Below are 22,309 nucleotides of genomic sequence, written 5' to 3' on the forward strand. Positions count from 1 at the left end.
GGGTTCCAAGTGAAATTGTTCTTCTTCTTGAGCAGTGAGAAGAACCTGTGACTTCGATCCGAAGATCTCGAGATGAAACGGCCTAAAGCGGCTATCCGTCTTGTTAAAAACTTTGTACGACCTTAACGTTGTCCACGACTGTAATGCCTTTGATTGCCTTGATTTTATCGGGTTTGATCTTGATCCCTCAGTTTGACACCATAAAGCCAAGGAACTTGCCTGAACCAACCCCGAATGCACATTTCGCGAGGTTGAGCTTCATGTTGAATTTTCTTAATATGTCGAAGGTTTCCTGCAAATGTGTCAAATAGTCCTCTGCGTGCAGGGACTTAACTAACATGTCATCAATATAAAACTCAATTGATTTACCTATTTGTTCTTTGAACATTCGGTTTACTAGGCGTTGATAGGTAGCACCAACATTTTTAGTCCAAACGACATTACATTATAGCAATAAGTACCGTACTTAGTGATAATGAAGTATTTTCCTGATCCTCCAAGTTTATTTATATTTGGTTTTACTCGAAGTAGGCATCAAGAAAGCTAGGGATCTCATGGCTGGTCGTGTGATCATGCGCTCAATATTCGGCATGGGAAAAGAGTCCTTAAGTCATGCTTTGTTTAAGTCTTTATAGTCTATACACATTCTAAGTTTATTCCCCTTCTTGGGGACTACAACTACGTTTGCTAACCACTCGGGATACTTCCCTGATGGATCCTATTTTGAGATGTTTGGTTACCTCGTCCTTAATGAATGCATGCTTTACCTCGGACTGCGGCCTTCTCTTTTGCTTTACCAGTCTGAACTTCGGGTCCAAATGCAATCGATGAGTGGTGATCTCCGGTGGGATACCTATCATGTCAAGGTGGGACCAAGAAGAATAATCCATATTTTTCCCTGAGCTCGGGAGTTAACCTCGTGCCCAGGTATACCTTTTGATCGGGCAGATGCTCGATCAGTATGACTTGTTCCAGCTCTTCGACCGTTGGCTTTGTGGCATCAAAATCATCGGGGATTACAAAGGTTTGAGGTATCATACGATCATCATCCTCGAGAATCTCCTGCTGCTCTGATCTTGTCGAAGCTAACGACTGTGGTTGATATTTGACTCCCTTCTTTTCCTTTGATTTTGGTCCCTTAGTTGATGTTAGTGCCGATACTGGTATTACTTCATCAATTGCAAATATCTATTTAGCTGTCGGTTGTGCGCCGTACATCGTTTTGTCTCCTTCTGGTGTTGGGAATTTTAAAACTTGATGAAGCGTTGAAGGTACTGCCCTTATATTAAGGATCCAAGGTCTTCCGAGCAGCTCATTGTACCTCATGTCACCTCCAATCACGTGGAACTTCGTTTCCTGGATAGTTTCGGCCACGCTCACTGGCAACATGATTTCCCCTTTGGTGGTTTCACTCGCCATGTTGAAACCGTTGAGCACTCGATCTGCAGGCACGATTTGATCCTGAAGGCCGAGCTCCTCCACGACCTTCGATCGAATAATATTTGTCGAGCTACCTGGATCAACCAACACACGCTTAACTTGAATTTTATTCATAAGGATAGATATTACCAAAGCATTGTTGTGATGCTGTTCGATCCCTTCTGCATCCGCATCATGGAAAGATAAGGTATTTTCTGGTAAGTAGTCCCGGGTACGCTTCTCCCTTGTAATTCTAACTTTGGTGCATTCAAATGTCAGACCCTGAGGAATATCGACCGCACCGACAATCATATGAATCATGTGTTGCGGTTCCTCCTGTTCATTTTTCCTATTTGCGTCCCTATCTCTGTAGTGGTTTTTTCCTGGGTCACTCAAGAACTCTCGAAGATGACCTTCGTTGAATAAACGTGCTACCTCCTCCTTTAATTGTCTGCAGTCTTCGGTTCTGTGACTGTAGGTTCCATGGTACTTGCACATTTGATTTGGATTCCTTTGAGCTGGATCGGTTTGCAGGGGTCTGAGCCACCTAGTATCCTTGATTCTTCCAATGACTGACACAATACCTGAAGCATCGACGCTAAAGTTGTATTCCAATAACTGTGGTGCTTCCTTAGGCTCGACATGTTTATCGAATCCACTCTTATTCATGAGCCGTCGAGAATTTTGACCTCAATCATTCCTTCAATCATTTCGAATGGGATTACGTCCTAGTCTGCTATTTCTATAATCTGCGCTATATGGTTGATCGATCTATGTTCGATCGGGGCTCTCTGTCGATGTCTCTTTGAATCCTGCCTTCAAATCTATTTGGGTAAATGGAACCGGACGGGTCTTCCAACTGATCATCCTTGACTCTGATCTTTGATTGGTATCGATTATGTACATCGGCCCAGGTCACCGCTGGATATTTGATCAAATTCTACTTTAGTTGTCGTGAGGCTCCGAACTTTGCTCATTCAAGCCATGAGTAAAGTAATGGACAGCCCAATCATCGGTAGCCGGGGATAGATTCTTGCGCTCCATCTGAAAATTGAAATACGAATTTCCTTAGCATTTCATTGTCCTTCTGTCTCACTTTAAAGAGGTCAGGCTTCCTAGTCGCGACTTTTATTGCTTTAGCATGTGCCTTTATGAACGAATTGGCAAGCATGGCGAAAGAGTCGATGGAATTGGGCGGTAAATTTTAGTACCATATCATTGCCCCCTTCGATAAAGTTTTTCCAAATTTTTTCAACAGAACAGATTCAAATTCATCATCTTCTAAGCCATTTCCTTTTATTACGCATGTATAAGAAGTGACATGCTCGTTAGGATCAATGGGTCCATTGTACTTGGGAATTTATGGTATGCGGAATTTCTTCGGAATGGGCATCGGAGGAGCAATTGGTAGGAAAGGCTTTTGTACGAACTTTTTCGAATCTAAACCCTTCAGAATCGGGGGTGCTCCCGGTATTTGATCAACCCGGGAGTTGTACATTTCTACCTTTTTATCATTAGCCTCGATCTTCTTTTCTGCTGATTCAATTCGCTTAGTAAGCTCCTCGAGCATCTTCATGATGGCGGGATCAGTTCCCGATCCATTGTCGTCCAATTTCTCTTGTGTGGGTTCGGCCTTATGAGTAACTCCCTCTGATGTATCAAGTTCGATTCTGCTTGGGGCTCGATTCTGATTTTGGAGTTGCGCTATCGCGGCCTGCTGAGTTTCTAGCATGTCAAATATAATTGGAAGGCTAATTTCGCTTTCTTCACCATTTTGTGCGTTCTGGTCGGTTGCCCAGATGTCTCTATAGACGTTATTTTCAAGGTCGGTGCCTAAATCTTCACTAATGGCGACATGAGAACTAACATCAGCCGGATCTATGGCCTGTGGTGCGTCGGGATTGATTGGAGGACTCCGTTTCCCAGGGCGACTACGTGTTTGTTTTTACCATGAAGACCAAGGTCGTTATTAGTGTAAGTGGATACTACTTGAGAGTTTGACATGTTGATTTCTGAAATCAAAATACTCACGAGAACAAGTGTAAAAGTAGTGTGTGTTATGAAGGTTAAAATATTAAGCAATCGCTATTATCCCACCACGGTGGGCGCCATACTGTTTACCCTAAAATTGGATAACAATTAAACTTATAATGTGGTTTTAAGGATATGTGATTTTACTTAATACCAATTGATAAAGGTAAAAATGAATGATGCAAATTTACAATAATACAAAGCAAATCAGTATTTTATCAATGCCCTCGAGCTAATGAACCCTCGAGCTTGGTAGAGTAAGACAGTTAAAGAGCAGTAAGTTGATGGGCAGAAGAAAGAAATATTATATTGCTTTGATATTCGTGAATGTAAGGTGTTTACAAATGATTGGGACCCCCCTTTATATACTAGAGGAATCCTAATTATAGTACAATCCTAATTACGGAAATAAATCTCATGATTGGTACAAATAACCGCCCTTGATTTGATCTGTTTCGAGATTTCCGCCGTGATTTTCGACCGGTTACGGATATTTCGCCTTTCCATTATTGCACTTCACTCGAAATCGGTCATATTTAATATCGATTGATGCTGGCCTCGGTCTCAACAGACACTTCGATCTTTAGACTCGATGTCTCATCTTCGAACTCGAGTCTGATTCATTACGAGGTTACCTCCAATGCAACTCCCTTGTCTCGATCAAATAGTAAAATCGGGTAGGCCCGATTTTGACCGTATACACACTTCAATCCTTAAGATTTCATTATCAGTTAAAAATTCTTCTTAACCCTCCCATCAGATCAGATAATGCCATAAACAATAATGTCATTCCAACGAATTAGGTGCATGATGAATGCCATCGGAATATATATGAAAGATATCTTTCAATAGGTGCTTTCCAGAAATGATTTCTACTTTAAAATTTTGAGTGCCAATTATCAAATAGTGTTGAATTTGCATAATGTGTGAGGTTTCTAATTTCTCACCAGAGTGTTAATATTTTTTAGTAAAAACCCTGCCTCCGCCCGTGATTGGCTGCCTCTACCTAATGTAGCTTATCGAGACTTAAAACTCGACTTTTCCTTAACACACCCCACCTACTTCTGTTGGGGTACAATGGGGAATGGTCATGAATCTTGATGTTGGGAGTAATATGAGACTATTAAGAATTAGTACATGTTACACGTTAATGGTGGACTCTATTCATCAAGAAGGACAACATAACCTACTTGACTAACATGGTCTTCCAGATTTTTTTGTTTGATTAGTTGACTTTAGGAATTGGACGAGTCTGGCTCCCATTTGTGTTATTGCATTATGCTCTGTATTTCAATGAGTCTAACTCTAACTTTACTTAGAGTTTCTTTAGGAAAATAATGACTTTCTCTGTTTCAAAACAGAATAAGCCTGATTGTCACAAGGGCAACCTGGTTGCACAAAGTATTCCATATTCAAATAGGGTCGTATCTCAAGAGGTGTAACACAGATAATTTACTGTAATACAAGCATTAGTGGCAGTATTCATGGCTCAAAACCATGACGTATAGATCACATGGAGAATACACTCGATTTTACTAGTGAAAATTCTACTAACTGTTAAATTTGACAAGATTAATGTGAACTCGTGTGAATATTTGGAAGCCTCCTTTTAGGAAGAAATTGATAGATGCATTTTTCATGCATTTACATTTTATGATCACACTTTATGTAAAGTCATGCATGACATTACTAAAGCAATTTCCCATCTATAAATAGCAAGGGTTTTGTTCATTTGTAAACACCTCTCACTTGCTTCTTATCTCCTAAGGCATTTGAGTCTTCTTTCTCTCTTGTAGTATTTCACTTGTATTTTTGGAGTGAAATAAATTCTGAGTTGATTGTGTCCGAGGACTAGGCAGAAAAATAAATTTTGCCGAACCTCGTAAATTTCTGGTGTTTTTATCTATTTTCTTAATTACTATTTATTAGCTACCTTTAAATATAGTAGTTTTGATTTAATTACTCTCTATATATTCGGCTCCCGCAATAATTAGTATCAGAGCCAAGGTTCTATCTGAGTATGCTTTGTGGTTGCAACATAGTCTAAACTTCCACATCAGAAAAGAATTACTTTGATATTTTGTAGTGTCAGCAAATAAATAGTTCCTGTAGCAAAAATGGAAGATGTAACGATTCGACCGGTCATTTTACTTTTTATATCTCTGTTTCCCTAATTAAGACTTCTTGTATGTGCTTTTACTGTTTTATGACTTGTGGGGATGGTTGGTTTAGGTTTGGAAGGGTTCGGATTGAAATCGGAACACATAGTTCCATATTGTGGCCTATGGTGGCCAAGTTTGACTTGAGTCAATGTTTTGATTAAATAACCTTGGAATCGGGATTTGATGGTTCCAATAAGGTCGAATGATGATTTTGAACTTGGACGTGTGTCCGGATCGAGTTTCGGGTGATCCAGGAGCATTTCAGCACTTAATGTTGAAAGTTGGTTCCTTGAAGGGTTTTTAGTTATTTAAATTTGGTTTGGAGTAGACTTTGGTGTTATCGAGGTTCGTTTGGAATTCTGAGCCTGAGAATATGTCTGCATGGTGATTTATGACTTGTACGCAAAATTTGGTGTCATTCCAAGTAGTCTAAGTATGATTCGGCGCGTTCAAAGCTAATTAAGAAGTTTGAAGTTCATAAGTTGATTCAATTTGGTTTTGGGGTGTGATTCGTAGTTTCGATGTTGTTTTATGTGTTTCGAGGATGCGAGCAAGTCCGTATTATGGTTATTGAATTGTTGGTGCATTTGGACGGGGTCTCGGGGGGCTCGAGTGCGTTTCGGACTGCTTGGAGCTAAATCCAAAACTGCTGGTTTGCTATTCTAGTGTCCTTCTTCGCGAACGTGGAAGGACTCTCGCGATTGCGAAGAAGGATTTGGGGATTGGGTACTTTTTCTCTTCAAGTTCGAAAAGAAGAGCGCATTTGCGAAGATTTAGGACCAGTGGCCTTCGAGTTCGCGATGGCATGATCGCTTTAGCATAGAAGGGGTTGAAGGGCCAGGGGTCTATGGGTCATTGTTCTTCGCATTCGCGAAGGGCGGGTCGCATTCACGATGCTTGGGCTAGTCTAGCCTTCGCGATCAGGAGGACCCTATCGCATTCACGAAAGAAGAGTTTCAAGGCCTGGGCAGGCTTTGCCTTTGCGATCGCGAGGCCCTTTTCGCGATCCTGAAGAAGGGGCAGCTGGGCAGAGACTTAAATAAAGCCGGGATTTTGGCTATTTTGTTCATTTTTCTGATTTGTTGGACGATTTTAGAGCTTCTTGGAGAGGGGTTTTCACCTAGCTATTGAAGGTAAGTGATTTCTATACAATGTAAGTAAATACATAGATTATGATAGATTTTTTGTAAGTAAATACATAGATTATGGTAGATTTTAACATGAAAAATGTGAAAATTTTAGGAGTTTGTCGAAAAATCTAGATTTTGATAAAAAAGAGATTAGACCACGAAAATAATTATGGAATTGGGTAAAAACTATATATTTGTGTTCGTGAGGTTGTGGGTAACAACTATTTACAAATATTTCCAGAATCCGGGCAATTACTCTAATAGTTAAATTATGAACTTTTGAGCAATTATTGATTAGTTTGTACAATATTTGGATAGTTTCAGATTGTTCGGAACCGACTTGAGGCTTTTAGAGTAATTTGTGGACCAAAAGGTGGACTTGGCACCGACTTGAGTCATCTTCCGCACCGACAGATTGCTATGAGTGCGGGGAGCCCGGTCATATGAGGAAATCTTTCCCCAGGATTCGGCGTAAGGCGGTACAGCAGGGCCATCAATCTATGATTACCGCACTAGTTGTTGCACCAACCGACTGGCCTGCTAGAGGCAGAGGGCAGGTGGGTAGGGGTCACCCTAGCGGTGGAGTCCAGGCAGGTGGCGCTCCAGCTAGGTTCTATACTTTTTCATCTAGACCAGACGCAGTAGCCTCAGATGTCGTGGTCACAGGTATTATTTCTGTCTACGGTAGGGATGCTTCAGTATTATTTGATCCAGGGTCCATATACTCATATCTTTCTTCTCTATTTGCTCATTATCTGCATGTCTATCGTGTGTTCTTGGGTGCTTCTGTATATGTGTCCACGCCCGTGGGCAATATTTTTATTGTGGATTGGATCTACTGGTCCTGTATTGTGCTTTTTTGTGGTTGTAAAAACAGAGCGGATCTTCTGTTGATCAACATGACCGACTTTGAGGTCATCCTAGGTATGGACTGGTTGTCTTTGTATAATGCCATTCTTGGATGCCATGCCAAGACTATTACCTTGGCGATGCTAGAGTTTCCTAGATCGAAGTGTAGGGGTTCATCTATCAGTGCATCTAATCGGGTTATCTCTTTCTTGAAGGCTCGACACATGGTCGAGAAGGGTTGTTTGGCTTATCTAGCTTATGTTCGGGATACTACCATAGAGACTCATATGATTGATTTAGTGCCCGTGGTGCGAGAATTCTCCAATGTGTTTCCTTCTGATTTACCAGGCATGCCACCAGATCATGATATCGATTTCAGTATTGATTTGGCACCAGATATCCAGCCTATCTCTATTCCACCGTACCGCATGGCTCCGAAAGAGTTGAAGGAGCAGCTTGAGGAGTTGCTAGCAAAAGGGTTCATTAGGCCGAGTGGGTCGCCTTGGGCTGCGCCGATGTTATTTGTGAAAAGGAAGGATGAGAATATGCTGATGTGCATTGATTACCGCTAGTTGAACAAAGTTACCATTAAGAACAAGCACCCGTTGTAGCGTATTGATGATTTTTTCGACCAGTTGCAGGGTGCCAGGATGTTCTCTAAGATTGACTTGAGATCAGGGTATCATTAGCTGAAGATTCGTGCTTTGGATGTTCCGAAGATGGCTTTCCGGACTAGGTATGGCCACTATGAGTTTCTAGTGATGTCCTTCGGCTTGACCAACGCCCCGACGGAGTTTATGGATATGATGAACTGGGTGTTAAGGCCATATCTTGACTCCATCATCATTGTCTTCATTGATGACATATTGATCTACTCGTATAGTATGGAGGAGCACGAGCAGTATTTGAGAGTTGTGCTTCAAACCTTGCGGGAACAGAAGTTATATGCTAAATTCTCCAAGTGCGAGTTCTGGTTAGATTCTGTGGCATTCTTGGGGCATATTGTATCAGATGAGGATATTAAGATGGACCCCAGGAAGATCGAGGTAGTCCAGAGTTGGCCTCGTCCGACCATAGCGACCGAGATCAGGAGTTTCTTGTGGTTAGTAGGTTATTATCGCCAGTTTGTGGAGGGCTTCTCATCTATTGTAGCACCTTTAACTAGATTGACCTAGAAGGGTGCTCCGTTCCAATGGTCCGATGATTGTGAGGCGAGCTTTCAGAAGCTCAAGACAGTTTTGACTATCACACTAGTTTTAGTGTTGCCTTCCAGTTCAGGGATGTTACTGTGTATTGTGATGCTTCACTCGTTGGCCAGGGTAGTGTATTGATGCAGGAGGAGATAGTTATTGCATATGCTTCACGTCAGCTGAATCCCCACGAGAAGAATTGTCTCGTACATGATTTGGAGTTGGCCTTAATGGTTCATGCTCTCAAGATCTAGAGGCATTATCTTTATGGAGTGTCTGTGAAGTTTACATCGATCATCGCAGCTTGCAGCATTTGTTTAAGTAGAGGGATCTTACTTTGAGGCAGCGCATGTGGCTTGAGTTACTGAAGGACTATGATATTACCATCCTTTACCATCCGGGCAAGGCGGATGTGGTTGCGGATGCCTTGAGCAGAATGGCCGAGAGCATGGGTAGTTTGGCATTTATTTCAGCATGTGACGTCCGAGGGAAAATTAATTTTTCCAACACAGGGAGAAAATGAGAAAACAACAGAAGATTTTCTTCCGGAGGAAAAGCCAGTGGAAAGGGAGATTCCAACTCAGAAACCTCAACAACAACTTGAATCAATAGCAATCAGCAAGCAAAAAAGATCAATAATGAAATTTGCTCGTCTCATAGATATAGTGGCTTGTGCAGCCTCAATTGTAGTTGATGGTATTCCTACCACTTATAAAGACGCAGTCCAATGTACAGAGGAAGATAAGTGGAGGATATCCATGAATGAAGGAATGCAGTCTCTTCATCAGAATCGCACATGGAAATTGGCCAATCTCTAGAAGGGAAAGAAAGAAATTTGGGGCAATTGCATATTTGCAAAGAAAGAAGGATTTCCTAATAAAGAAGATTTCGCTACAATGCAATATTACTGGCCAAAGAATACACTTAAAAGGAGAGAATTGATTATAATTAGGTGTTTTCTCCAGTCGTGAAACACTCATCCATTAGAGTTTTGTTGGCTTTGATAGCACAGTTGAATTTGAAACTAGTTTAGTTAGATATAAAAACTGTATTTTTACATGGAGACTTGGAAGAGTAAATCTATATGACTCGCCCAGAAGGATTCAAATTTGCTAGAAAGGAAAATATGGTGAGCGAACTTGAAAAATCATTGTACGGATTGAAACAATCTTCTAGACAATGGTACAAATGATTTGACAAGTTTATGTTGCGGCTGAAGTACAGAAGAAGCAAGTACGGTCATTGTGTGTATCTGCGCAAGCTTGAAATAGATCATTCATAATTCTTCTTCTATACGTTGATTATTGATAGCTTCCAAAAGTCAAGAGGAAATTGATAAATTAAAGATTCAACTGAAAAAGGAGTTTGAGATGAAAGATTTGGGTGAGGCGAAGAAAATTCTTGGCATGTAGATAAAAAGAGATAGACATTCAAAGAAACTCTATCTATCTCAGAAAGAAAACTTGAAGAGAGAAATAGATCGATTTGGCATGAATGAGAACACGAAGTCAATTAAAACTCTGCTTGCTCCTCATTTAAAGCTTGATGCTGCTATGTCGCCAAAGATTGAAGTTGAACGAGAGTATATGTCAAGAGTGCCATATGCGAATGCCATTGGTAGCTTGATGTATGCAATGGTTTGCACAAGACCTGATATTTCACATGCTATCGGAGTTGTAAACAGGTATATGCATGATCCAGGAAAGGAGCATTGGCAAGTTGTGAAATGGATTCTACGGTATATTCGTAATACTATAGATGTTGGATTGATTTTTGAGTAGGAAGATAGTCAGTATCTGATTGGATATTGTGACTCAGATTATGCGGGTGATTTGGACTGGCATAGATCAACTACTAGCTATGTTTCACTTTTGCAAATGCACCAGTTAGTTGGAAGTCTACTTTGCATTCAACTATTTATTTGTCTACTATTGAGGCAGTGTTACAACCCATATCCACATGTGTTAGTTCATGCCATATATTAGTTAACATAAATCCAAGAAGGAATTATCTTTGAGATGATAAGAAGTCAATCCTATTGGTCTTAAGTGATACAAGAGTGTATAAGGGTGATTAACCAGTATTAGAAGTTAAACGAATCAAGGATGTTGTAACTCGTATTTTTAGGTAATCTAGCGGTGCTTAATACACTCAAGAGGTCATTTATTAAGGTATTTTAATCATATAATATCCGTATCATAAGTCTTGAAGTCAAACGAGTTATGAAACAAAAGTCGACAAAAGTTGTCGCAACTTAGGTTCATAATTTTACTTAAACATTAGGTCAAATGTTTCTAATATTTTCTCATAATTTACAAGGAATTACGGGGTGATATACCAACCAAATTAAATATCTATGAGTCTAGTTTCCAACGCATTAAACCGTTCATCGATACGATCTTGGAGTAGAGAGATATTCGCATTTTCGCGAGACTGCGCCAAGCACCTCTCTATGGGGCCCACTAAGTCGGTTCAAGATATTTGGACCTATATAGGATGACTCCAACCCGTTTTAAGTCATTTCTTTTCACTATTTTCAGACCTTAGAACCCTAGGAACATCCTCTCAAGGTTCTCTCAAGATTCAAGACCCAAAAAAGGGGCAAACAACACAAATCAAGTGTCGGGAATTCCGTGGCGCTAGTAAGTCTCTTGTTCTTCTTGTTGTTGCTCATTTTTGTGTTGTTCCAGCTCGTGTGGGAGGTTGTTTTAAAGGGTTTATGTTCTGTAAATACTCCCTCATGTTCTTAATATCAATCCTAGGTGATTTCAAGCCTTCTAAAGTGATTCTAGTGCCGAAAAACACTAATTGATCGCTAGTTTCGCTTTTTTGTTGTTGTGGCAGCATTGGAGGGATATTTCATGGAAATTTAAGGTCAAATTGGAGTTGTTCTTTCTGTATAAAGGTAAGGAACCTCTTACTCTATATGTATTTAAGATTATCCAAGTTGCGGCTAAGCCATTGAAGCTAGAACTTGTGAGATATATATCGAAAGGCTTGGTAGTAATGTTATTGTTTTGTGGACTGTTTTGCGTTGTTGTTGGGCTGCGTATTTTACTACTATATTGTGGAGTTTTGGAGGAGGAAGGGTGTGGGGAAACACCATATATATGTAGGGTTATGGGCTGATAGTTATTCGTAACATTTCCAGATTGTTTGACACGACTATGGTGGTCGTCGTATGTATGGAGTGATTAGGCTGTGTGTGGACTATATTGGGAGGCTCAATATGTTTATTATTGATGTTGTTTGGGCTGTTTGGTGACTATTTTGAATGGTGTGAGGTCATATATATAGGGGAGGTGCTGTCCGTTTCATCGTAAAATAGGTTGTGGTCGATACATAATAGTTATGACGCTTAAATGATAATGATAGTATCGTTTCTCTTATTGTAGACTAAGGAGTTTTGACAATTGCATAGCTTGAGATTAGGGCAGTATATACAAGGTATGTGAGGCTATCCCTTTCCTTCTTTTGCACGACTCCGATTGTACATAATGTAATGAACGATCTTCCAAGATACTCTACTCTTAGAAGCTAGCAGTACTTACATTGTTTTCCCTCTTATGGAACGATTGATGTTAATGTTGCTTCTCTTAGTCTTATGTTATCAATGTTGTTGGTACTTCCTGATTCTTATAAGGTTCATAGTGAAGAGTTAGTCCTAATAACGTGTACAGAGGATACCGACCTTACGTCACTCCGAAAGGTTTAGAATGTGATTCCATGAGTCGAGCATGCATTATATATATGTATCTATTTTACTCTACCGAGCCACGCTATAGTTGGCCGGGTACGACACCTATTGTGCAACCACTGATCAGTTGGGTTTTACCGAGCTCCACGTGGCCGGGTACGATTCTACCGAGCCTATTATGGCCGGGTACGATATGATGATGATGATGCCCACAGAGGCGAATGCTTTAAAGGTTTATGTATTTATACATATGTATCATGCATTTCATGTAAGTAGCCCTCAGAGGTACTAAGATGTTACAGGTGGTATATTCTTTATCCTTGCTTACATTACTGATCGTATTTATGGTTCCTTGCCTTACATACTCAGTACTTTATTCGTACTGACGTCCTTTTATTTGTGGACGCTGCATGTCGTGCTGCAGGTCCTGATAGACAGACAGGTGCAGCTCCCCCACCACAGTAGACTGTCCAGTTCAGCGGTGATTGGCGAGATCCCTTCTCCGGACTTGCCTTGGTCTTGGTATGCAATTTTTGTTATAGACATTATGGGTATGTCGGGGCCCTGTTCCGGCTATGTTGCAACACTTATGTTCTTTTAGAGGCTCATAGACAGGTGTCGGCTCATGTATAGTTTGGTATGCCTTGTCGGCTAGTTTTTGTTGTATAGTCTTTCATAGTAGCGTGGTAGCTCATACCTTATATGTAGTTTCTTGATTGTCTGGTCATCCCCTGCTATGTATGTTCATGCCGTCATATTTTATTGCTGGTTGTCCATGATCTAGGTCTACCATTTATATTGATCTCTTTAGCCTTAAAAGATAATAATGAAGGTTAGATGAAATGTACGTTGGTGCTCGGCAAGTGTGGTCGGGTGCTAGTCATGGCCCTTCAGTTTGGGTCGTGACAAACTTGGTATCAGAGCAAGTCTGTCCTAGGGGTTGTCTATGAGCCGTGTCTAGTAGAGTCTTGATTATGGATGTGTAGCGCGCCACATTTATAATCAGGAGGCTACATGACATCTAGGGTTGTTACCTTCTTCCTGAATCTAGATCGTGCGTAGAGTTGAGTCGTAAGTGTTCGTCTCTAATATTCACCTTGTTTTTTCAGTGATGCCTTCGACTAGGAAGCAAACGATTAGTAGACGGCTTGATACAGCAGCGGGAGAGGGTACCAGTCAGGTGCCCCAAGTCAGAGCAGGACAAAGTGAGGCTCAAAGTGAGATGCCCTCTCATACCTCATCTACTCCATCTCCTCCAGAGGATATTAGAAGGCACCCAGCGCCTCCAGTTCCTCCGTCTGGCACTCCAGACCAGGATATGCAGAGTGCTTTGCAGTTATTGACTAGCTTGGTAGCTGCTCAGGCTCAGAGGCAGAATACAGGTGCTGCTGAGAAACCAGTTAGTACAAGAGTTCGTGATTTTATTAATTTAGACCCTCCAGTGTTTACCGGATCAGACCCCAAGGAGGACCCACAGACTTTTATTGACCAGGTTCATCGTACACTTCGGGTTATGCATGTTAGTGATACAGAGGCAGTAGAGTTGGCTTCTTATCGGCTACGGGATTTAGCAGTTCTCTGGTATGATAGTTGGGAGAGATCCAGGGGTCCGAACCCTCCTCCAGCTGTGTGGAAGGAATTTTCTGAGGCCTTTCTTCGTCACTACTTGCCAGTTGAGATACGACGAGCTAGAGCTGATAAGTTCTTGAACCTTAGACAAGGTAATATGAGTGTGCGAGAGTACAGTATGCAGTTTGATTCTTTGGCAAGGTATGCTCCCCATATGGTGGCCGAGATGAGTGATAGGGTGCATATGTTCGTGAATGGGTTGGGACCACATCTAATAAATGAGTGTACGACAGCCTCCTTGGTGGAGGGCATGGATATTTCCCGTATTCAAGCTTATGCCCAGACCCTAGAGGATCGTAAGCGCCAGCAGAGGGCAGTTAGGGAGCAGGATAGAGGCCAGCATAAGAGGGCGAGATTTGCAGGGTATTCTGATGACTTCAGAGGCCGCATCAGGCCACAGTTTTCGAGGAGTTCGGCGCCACCTGTAGCTAGTGCTCCTCCACAGTTTCAGAGGCCTCGATATGATCGATCCTATTCTGGTCCAGGTCAGAGTTCGCGGGCATCTGGCTCGCAACATCACAGGGATACTAGTCAGATGAGACCCCCAACACCACATTGTGATCAGTGCGGCAAGGCCCACTTTGGACTGTGTCGTCGAGGTTCTGATGCATGCTATTCGTGCGGGCAGCCTGGCCATATGATGCGGGATTGTCCTAATAGAGGAGGTGATGGTATGGCTCAGCCGACTGGATCTGTGTCTGGTTCTTCCTCATCAGTTCGACCTCCAGCACGGGGTTTTCAGCAGTCGACAGGTCGTGGTAGGGGTAGAGGTGCAGTGCCGAGTTCGAGTGGTGCTCAAAATCGAACCTATGCTCTAGTAGGTCGACAGGATCTCGAGTCGTCTCCAGATGTTGTTACAGGTATTATATCTGTATTTTCTTATGATGTATATGCGCTGATTGATCCGGGATCTACATTATCATATGTTACACCCTTTGTGGCTAATAAGTTTGGCATTGAACCTGAATTGATAAGTAAACCCCTCGCGGTATCTACTCCGATAGGAGATTCTGTGATTGCTAGAAGGGTATATAGAGGTTGCACTGTGATGATTTGTAGTCGTCAAACCTCGGCAAATTTATTTGAGTTAGAAATGGTTGATTTTGATGTGATAATGGGAATGGACTGGTTGGCCTCATGCTATGCAAATGTTGACTGTCGTACGAAGATGGTTAGGTTCCAATTTCCGGGTGAACCCATCATTGAATGGAAAGGGAACATTGCTACACCGAAAGGTAGGTTTATTTCCTATCTTAAGGCAAGGAAAATGATCTCAAAAGGTTACATTTATCATCTCGTTCGCGTTAGGGATGCGGAGGCGAAACCGCCTACTTTACAATCAATCCCTGTGGTTAACGAATTCCCAGATGTTTTCCCAGATGAACTCCCGGGCCTTCCTCCTGAAAGGGAGATTGAGTTTAGCATTGATGTGTTGCCTGACACTCAACCGATCTCTATTCCTCCATACAGAATGGCCCCGGCAGAGTTGCGAGAGTTGAAGGTGCAGTTGAAGGACTTGCTGGATAAGGGCTTTATTAGGCCTAGCACTTCACCTTGGGGTGCACCAGTCCTATTCGTGCGGAAGAAAGACGGGTCGTTACGGATGTGTATCGACTATCGACAGTTGAATAAGTCTACTATAAAGAACAAGTATCCACTTCCAAGAATTGATGACCTGTTTGACCAACTCCAGGGTGCCAAGTATTTCTCTAAGATTGATTTACGTTCAGGGTATCATCAGGTGAGGGTTAGGGAGAAGGATATTCCAAAGACGGCCTTCCGGACAAGATATGGGCACTTTGAGTTCTTGGTGATGTCGTTCGGGCTAACAAATGCCCCAGCAGCTTTTATGGATCTCATGAATACTATATTCAGGCCCTATCTTGATGTGTTCGTGATTGTATTCATTGATGACATTCTAGTGTATTCTCGTTCGGAGGTGGAACATGCGGGCCACTTGCGGATAGTATTACAGACGCTTCAGGATCGTAAGTTATATGCTAAGCTCTCCAAATGTGAATTCTGGCTGAACTCAGTAGCATTCCTTGGCCATGTGATATCTGATGAGGGTATTAGTGTCGACACTCAGAAGATCGATGCAGTAAAGAATTGGCCGAGACCTACAACACCATCAGAAGTCCGCAGCTTCCTAGGGCTAGCAGGATATTATAGGCGGTTTGTAGAAGGATTTTCCTCTATATCATCACCATTGACTAAGTTAACACAAAAAGCTACCAAATTCCAGTGGTCTGACACTTGTGAACGTAGTTTTCAGGAGTTGAAGAATCGATTGACATCTGCACCAGTGCTCACTCTTCCTGAAGGAACAGAAGGTTATGTGGTATATTGTGATGCCTCAGGTATAGGTTTGGGGTGCGTATTGATGCAGCATGGGAATGTGATTGCTTATGCATCAAGACAATTGAAGAAGCATGAAAAGAATTATCCAACCCATGATTTGGAATTGGCTGCAGTAATATATGCTTTGAAGATATGGCGGCACTACTTATACGGCGTCCATGTTGACATCTACACAGATCACAAGAGTTTACAATACATCTTCAAGCAGAAAGAGTTGAATTTGAGGCAGCGTAGGTGGCTTGAATTATTGAAAGACTACGACGTCGAGATATTGTATCATCCCGGTAAAGCCAATGTTGTGGCAGATGCTCTCAGCCGTAAATCAATGGGAAGCTTAGTACATATTGAGGCAGGTAGATGGGGGTTGATTAAAGAGCTTCATCAGCTAGCCAATATGAGAATCAGATTGTTAGACTCTGATGATGGAGGTGTTACTGTACAGAATACATCAGAATCATCTTTGGTAGCAGAGGTAAAAGCACGACAATATGAAGATCCTATCTTAGTACGATTAAGAGAAAGCATTCAACAGTGTAAAAGTATGGCTTTTGGGATCGGAAAAGATGGGGCACTGAGATACCAGAGCCGATTGTGTGTGCCTAATGTGGCAGGGTTGCGAGAGAAGATTATGAATGAGATTCATCAATCCCGATATTCCATCCATCCCGGCTCGACAAAGATGTATCATGATGTCAAGGAGCAGTATTGGTGGGATAATATGAAGAAGTCTATTGCAGAATTTGTAGCCCAGTGTCCCAATTGTCAACAAGTAAAGATAGAACATCAGAAACCCGGTGGATTGCTTCAAAATATAGAGATTCCGACCTGGAAGTGGGAGGTGATTAATATGGACTTCATTATTGGATTACCTCGCTCTTATCATAAGTTTGACTCCATCTGGGTGATAATTGATCGACTTACAAAATGTGCCCATTTTCTGCCAGTGAAGACAACTTACACGGCTGAAGATTATGCGAAGTTGTATATCAAGGAGATTGTTAGGCTTCATGGTGTGCCCATATCTATTATATCAGACCGAGGAGCTCAATTTACGGCTAACTTTTGGAGGTCTTTCCAGAAGGGTTTAGGCACACAAGTAAATCTCAGCACTGCATTTCATCCGCAGACTGACGGACAGGCTGAACGTACCATTCAGACGCTGGAAGATATGCTACGAGCATGTGTTCTAGATTTTAAGGGGAATTGGGATGATCATCTTCCACTCATAGAATTCGCCTATAACAATAGCTACCATTCCAGTATTAAAATGGCCCCATACGAGGCACTATACGGGAGGAGATGTAGATCACCAGTTGGATGGTTCGAAGTCGGTGAAACAGAATTATATGGGCCAGATTTGATTCACCAAGCTATTGAGAAGGTGAAAGTGATACAGGAGCGATTGAGGACGGCACAAAGCAGGCAAAAATCTTATTCTGATGTCCGACGTCGTGATCTAGAGTTTGAGGTTGGTGATTGGGTTTTCCTGAGGATCTCACCAATGAAGGGTATTATGCGTTTTGGGAAGAAAGGTAAGCTGAGTCCAAGGTATATCGGGCCGTATAAAATTCTTCGACGGATTGGACAGGTTGCTTATGAGTTAGAATTGCCATCCGAATTGGAATTTGTCCACCCGGTATTCCATGTATCTATGTTGAGAAAATGTATTGGAGACCCTTCTCGAGTCGTCCCTATCAAAGATGTACAAGTTACAGAGGACCTATCATATGAAGAAGTGCCAGTGGCGATATTAGATCGGCAAGTCCGCAAGCTGAGAACAAAAGATGTAGCTTCCGTCAAAGTATTGTGGAGGAACAAAAATATGGAAGAAATGACATGGGAAGCAGAAAAGGAGATGAAGTCAAAATACCCTTACTTATTCCAGAATGAAGATAACAAGGATGCTGGTGGAAGACAGGATACATTGGAAGAAGAAACGGCTCTATGAGGTAAGCAATAATTTGAGAATACTCCTCCTTAATACAAAATGATGATATGTAGATAATGTAAATACGCATAATGCTTTGTGTAGACTTGTGAAACCATATGTTGGGCTTAATTACTTGCAAGTTTTGCTAGTGACCATTTTATAGGGGAAAATTGATCGGAAATTTCCATTGGAATCCACGATGATTTAAACTCCCCATAAACCCTTACATTCGAGGACGAATGTTCCTAAGGGGGGAGGGTGTTACAACCCATATCCACATGTGTTAGTTCATGCCATATATTAGTTAACATAAATCCAAGAAGGAATTATCTTTGAGATGATAAGAAGTCAATCCTATTGGTCTTAAGTGATACAAGAGTGTATAAGGGTGATTAACCAGTATTAGAAGTTAAACGAATCAAGGATGTTGTAACTCGTATTTTTAGGTAATCTAGCGGTGCTTAATACACTCAAGAGGTCATTTATTAAGGTATTTTAATCATATAATATCCGTATCATAAGTCTTGAAGTCAAACGAGTTATGAAACAAAAGTCGACAAAAGTTGTCGCAACTTAGGTTCATAATTTTACTTAAACATTAGGTCAAATGTTTCTAATATTTTCTCATAATTTACAAGGAATTACGGGGTGATATACCAACCAAATTAAATATCTATGAGTCTAGTTTCCAACGCATTAAACCGTTCATCGATACGATCTTGGAGTAGAGAGATATTCGCATTTTCGCGAGACTGCGCCAAGCACCTCTCTATGGGGCCCACTAAGTCGGTTCAAGATATTTGGACCTATATAGGATGACTCCAACCCGTTTTAAGTCATTTCTTTTCACTATTTTCAGACCTTAGAACCCTAGGAACATCCTCTCAAGGTTCTCTCAAGATTCAAGACCCAAAAAAGGGGCAAACAACACAAATCAAGTGTCGGGAATTCCGTGGCGCTAGTAAGTCTCTTGTTCTTCTTGTTGTTGCTCATTTTTGTGTTGTTCCAGCTCGTGTGGGAGGTTGTTTTAAAGGGTTTATGTTCTGTAAATACTCCCTCATGTTCTTAATATCAATCCTAGGTGATTTCAAGCCTTCTAAAGTGATTCTAGTGCCGAAAAACACTAATTGATCGCTAGTTTCGCTTTTTTGTTGTTGTGGCAGCATTGGAGGGATATTTCATGGAAATTTAAGGTCAAATTGGAGTTGTTCTTTCTGTATAAAGGTAAGGAACCTCTTACTCTATATGTATTTAAGATTATCCAAGTTGCGGCTAAGCCATTGAAGCTAGAACTTGTGAGATATATATCGAAAGGCTTGGTAGTAATGTTATTGTTTTGTGGACTGTTTTGCGTTGTTGTTGGGCTGCGTATTTTACTACTATATTGTGGAGTTTTGGAGGAGGAAGGGTGTGGGGAAACACCATATATATGTAGGGTTATGGGCTGATAGTTATTCGTAACATTTCCAGATTGTTTGACACGACTATGGTGGTCGTCGTATGTATGGAGTGATTAGGCTGTGTGTGGACTATATTGGGAGGCTCAATATGTTTATTATTGATGTTGTTTGGGCTGTTTGGTGACTATTTTGAATGGTGTGAGGTCATATATATAGGGGAGGTGCTGTCCGTTTCATCGTAAAATAGGTTGTGGTCGATACATAATAGTTATGACGCTTAAATGATAATGATAGTATCGTTTCTCTTATTGTAGACTAAGGAGTTTTGACAATTGCATAGCTTGAGATTGGGGCAGTATATACAAGGTATGTGAGGCTATCCCTTTCCTTCTTTTGCACGACTCCGATTGTGAATAATGTAATGAACGATCTTCCAAGATACTCTACTCTTAGAAGCTAGCAGTACTTACATTGTTTTCCCTCTTATGGAACGATTGATGTTAATGTTGCTTCTCTTAGTCTTATGTTATCAATGTTGTTGGTACTTCCTGATTCTTATAAGGTTCATAGTGAAGAGTTAGTCCTAATAACGTGTACAGAGGATACCGACCTTACGTCACTCCGAAAGGTTTAGAATGTGATTCCATGAGTCGAGCATGCATTATATATATGTATCTATTTTACTCTACCGAGCCACGCTATAGTTGGCCGGGTACGGCACCTATTGTGCAACCACTGATCAGTTGGGTTTTACCGAGCTCCACGTGGCCGGGTACGATTCTACCGAGCCTATTATGGCCGGGTACGATATGATGATGATGATGCCCACAGAGGCGAATGCTTTAAAGGTTTATGTATTTATACATATGTATCATGCATTTCATGTAAGTAGCCCTCAGAGGTACTAAGATGTTACAGGTGGTATATTCTTTATCCTTGCTTACATTACTGATCGTATTTATGGTTCCTTGCCTTACATACTCAGTACTTTATTCGTACTGACGTCCTTTTATTTGTGGACGCTGCATGTCGTGCTGCAGGTCCTGATAGACAGACAGGTGCAGCTCCCCCACCACAGTAGACTGTCCAGTTCAGCGGTGATTGGCGAGATCCCTTCTCCGGACTTGCCTTGGTCTTGGTATGCAATTTTTGTTATAGACATTATGGGTATGTCGGGGCCCTGTTCCGGCTATGTTGCAACACTTATGTTCTTTTAGAGGCTCATAGACAGGTGTCGGCTCATGTATAGTTTGGTATGCCTTGTCGGCTAGTTTTTGTTGTATAGTCTTTCATAGTAGCGTGGTAGCTCATACCTTATATGTAGTTTCTTGATTGTCTGGTCATCCCCTGCTATGTATGTTCATGTCGTCATATTTTATTGCTGGTTGTCCATGATCTAGGTCTACCATTTATATTGATCTCTTTAGCCTTAAAAGATAATAATGAAGGTTAGATGAAATGTACGTTGGTGCTCGGCAAGTGTGGTCGGGTGCTAGTCATGGCCCTTTAGTTTGGGTCATGACAGGCAGAGTACATGGCAATTGTGAAGGCCGTAAAGGAGACAATTTAGCTTCAAGGGTTGCTTAGAGAGGTTGGTATTGGTCAAGAAAGCATCACACTATTTTGTAATAGTTAAAGTACTATCCAATTAGCAAAGAACCAAGTTTATCATGCAAGGACGAAGCACATTAATGTTTGATATCACTTTGTACAAGATGTTATAAAAGAAGGTGGAGTCATGGTGCAGAAAATTTGGACTATAGTCTATCTTGCCGATATACTAACAAAAGTAGTGACAGCGATCAAGTTTCAACATTGTTTGAACTTGATCAATATTGTTGAACTTTGAAGCTTGAAATTGAAGACACAATCAAAATTTATCAGTGAGAGGAAATTGAAAGTGTGGAATCTTGCCAAGCTGGAGATTTGTTAAATTTGACAAGATTTATGTGAACCTGTGTGAACATTTGGAAGCCTCATTTTAGGAAGAAATTGGTAGATACATTTTTCATGCATTTACATTACATGATCATACTTTATGTGATATCATGCATGATATTATTAAGGTCATTCCCCTTCTATAAATAGCAAGGTTTTGTTCATTTGTAAACACATCTCACTTGCCTTCTTATCTCCTAAGGCATTTGAATCTTCTTTCTCTCTTGTAGTATTTCACTTGTATTTTTGAAGTGAAATACAGTTTGAGTTAATTGTGTCCGAGGACTAAGCAGAAAATCAAATTTTGCCGAACCTCATAAACTTCTTGTGTTTTTTATTGTCTTATTTACTATATATTAGCTACCTTTAAATATAATAATTGTGTTTTCATCACTGTCGGCTCCCGCAACACTAACTAGATTTGAATCTCCTAAAGATAGAAAGATATCCAATAGACCTTTAAAGCGTTCATTCTTGTTTCCATCTTTTCTGGGGATTCACTAAGTTGTTTGGTGCTTAACAGGTAAGTCGTATAGTCTTGGTTTTGTGGATTGCTTTATTAGTTTATGGTAA

General features: G+C 41.1%; 1 protein-coding gene and 1 long non-coding RNA gene across 2 annotated transcripts; one reads left to right on the forward strand and one right to left on the reverse strand.

Moving 5' to 3' along the window:
• Positions 1-1,188: 1,188 nt before the first annotated feature.
• On the reverse strand, positions 1,189-2,088 carry LOC138881463 (uncharacterized). Its single transcript, XM_070161691.1, has one exon. The coding sequence runs from the start codon at positions 2,086-2,088 to the stop codon at positions 1,189-1,191; it is 900 nt and encodes a 299-aa protein (XP_070017792.1).
• Positions 2,089-11,320: 9,232 nt separating this feature from the next.
• LOC138882110 (uncharacterized) lies at positions 11,321-12,228 on the forward strand. Its single transcript, XR_011403608.1, has 3 exons — positions 11,321-11,423; positions 11,626-11,686; positions 12,177-12,228. It is a non-coding gene; the product is annotated as an uncharacterized lncRNA (long non-coding RNA).
• Positions 12,229-22,309: the final 10,081 nt, after the last annotated feature.

Source organism: Nicotiana sylvestris, chromosome 11 (assembly GCF_000393655.2).
Source record: "Nicotiana sylvestris chromosome 11, ASM39365v2, whole genome shotgun sequence".
NCBI lineage: Eukaryota > Viridiplantae > Streptophyta > Magnoliopsida > Solanales > Solanaceae > Nicotiana > Nicotiana sylvestris.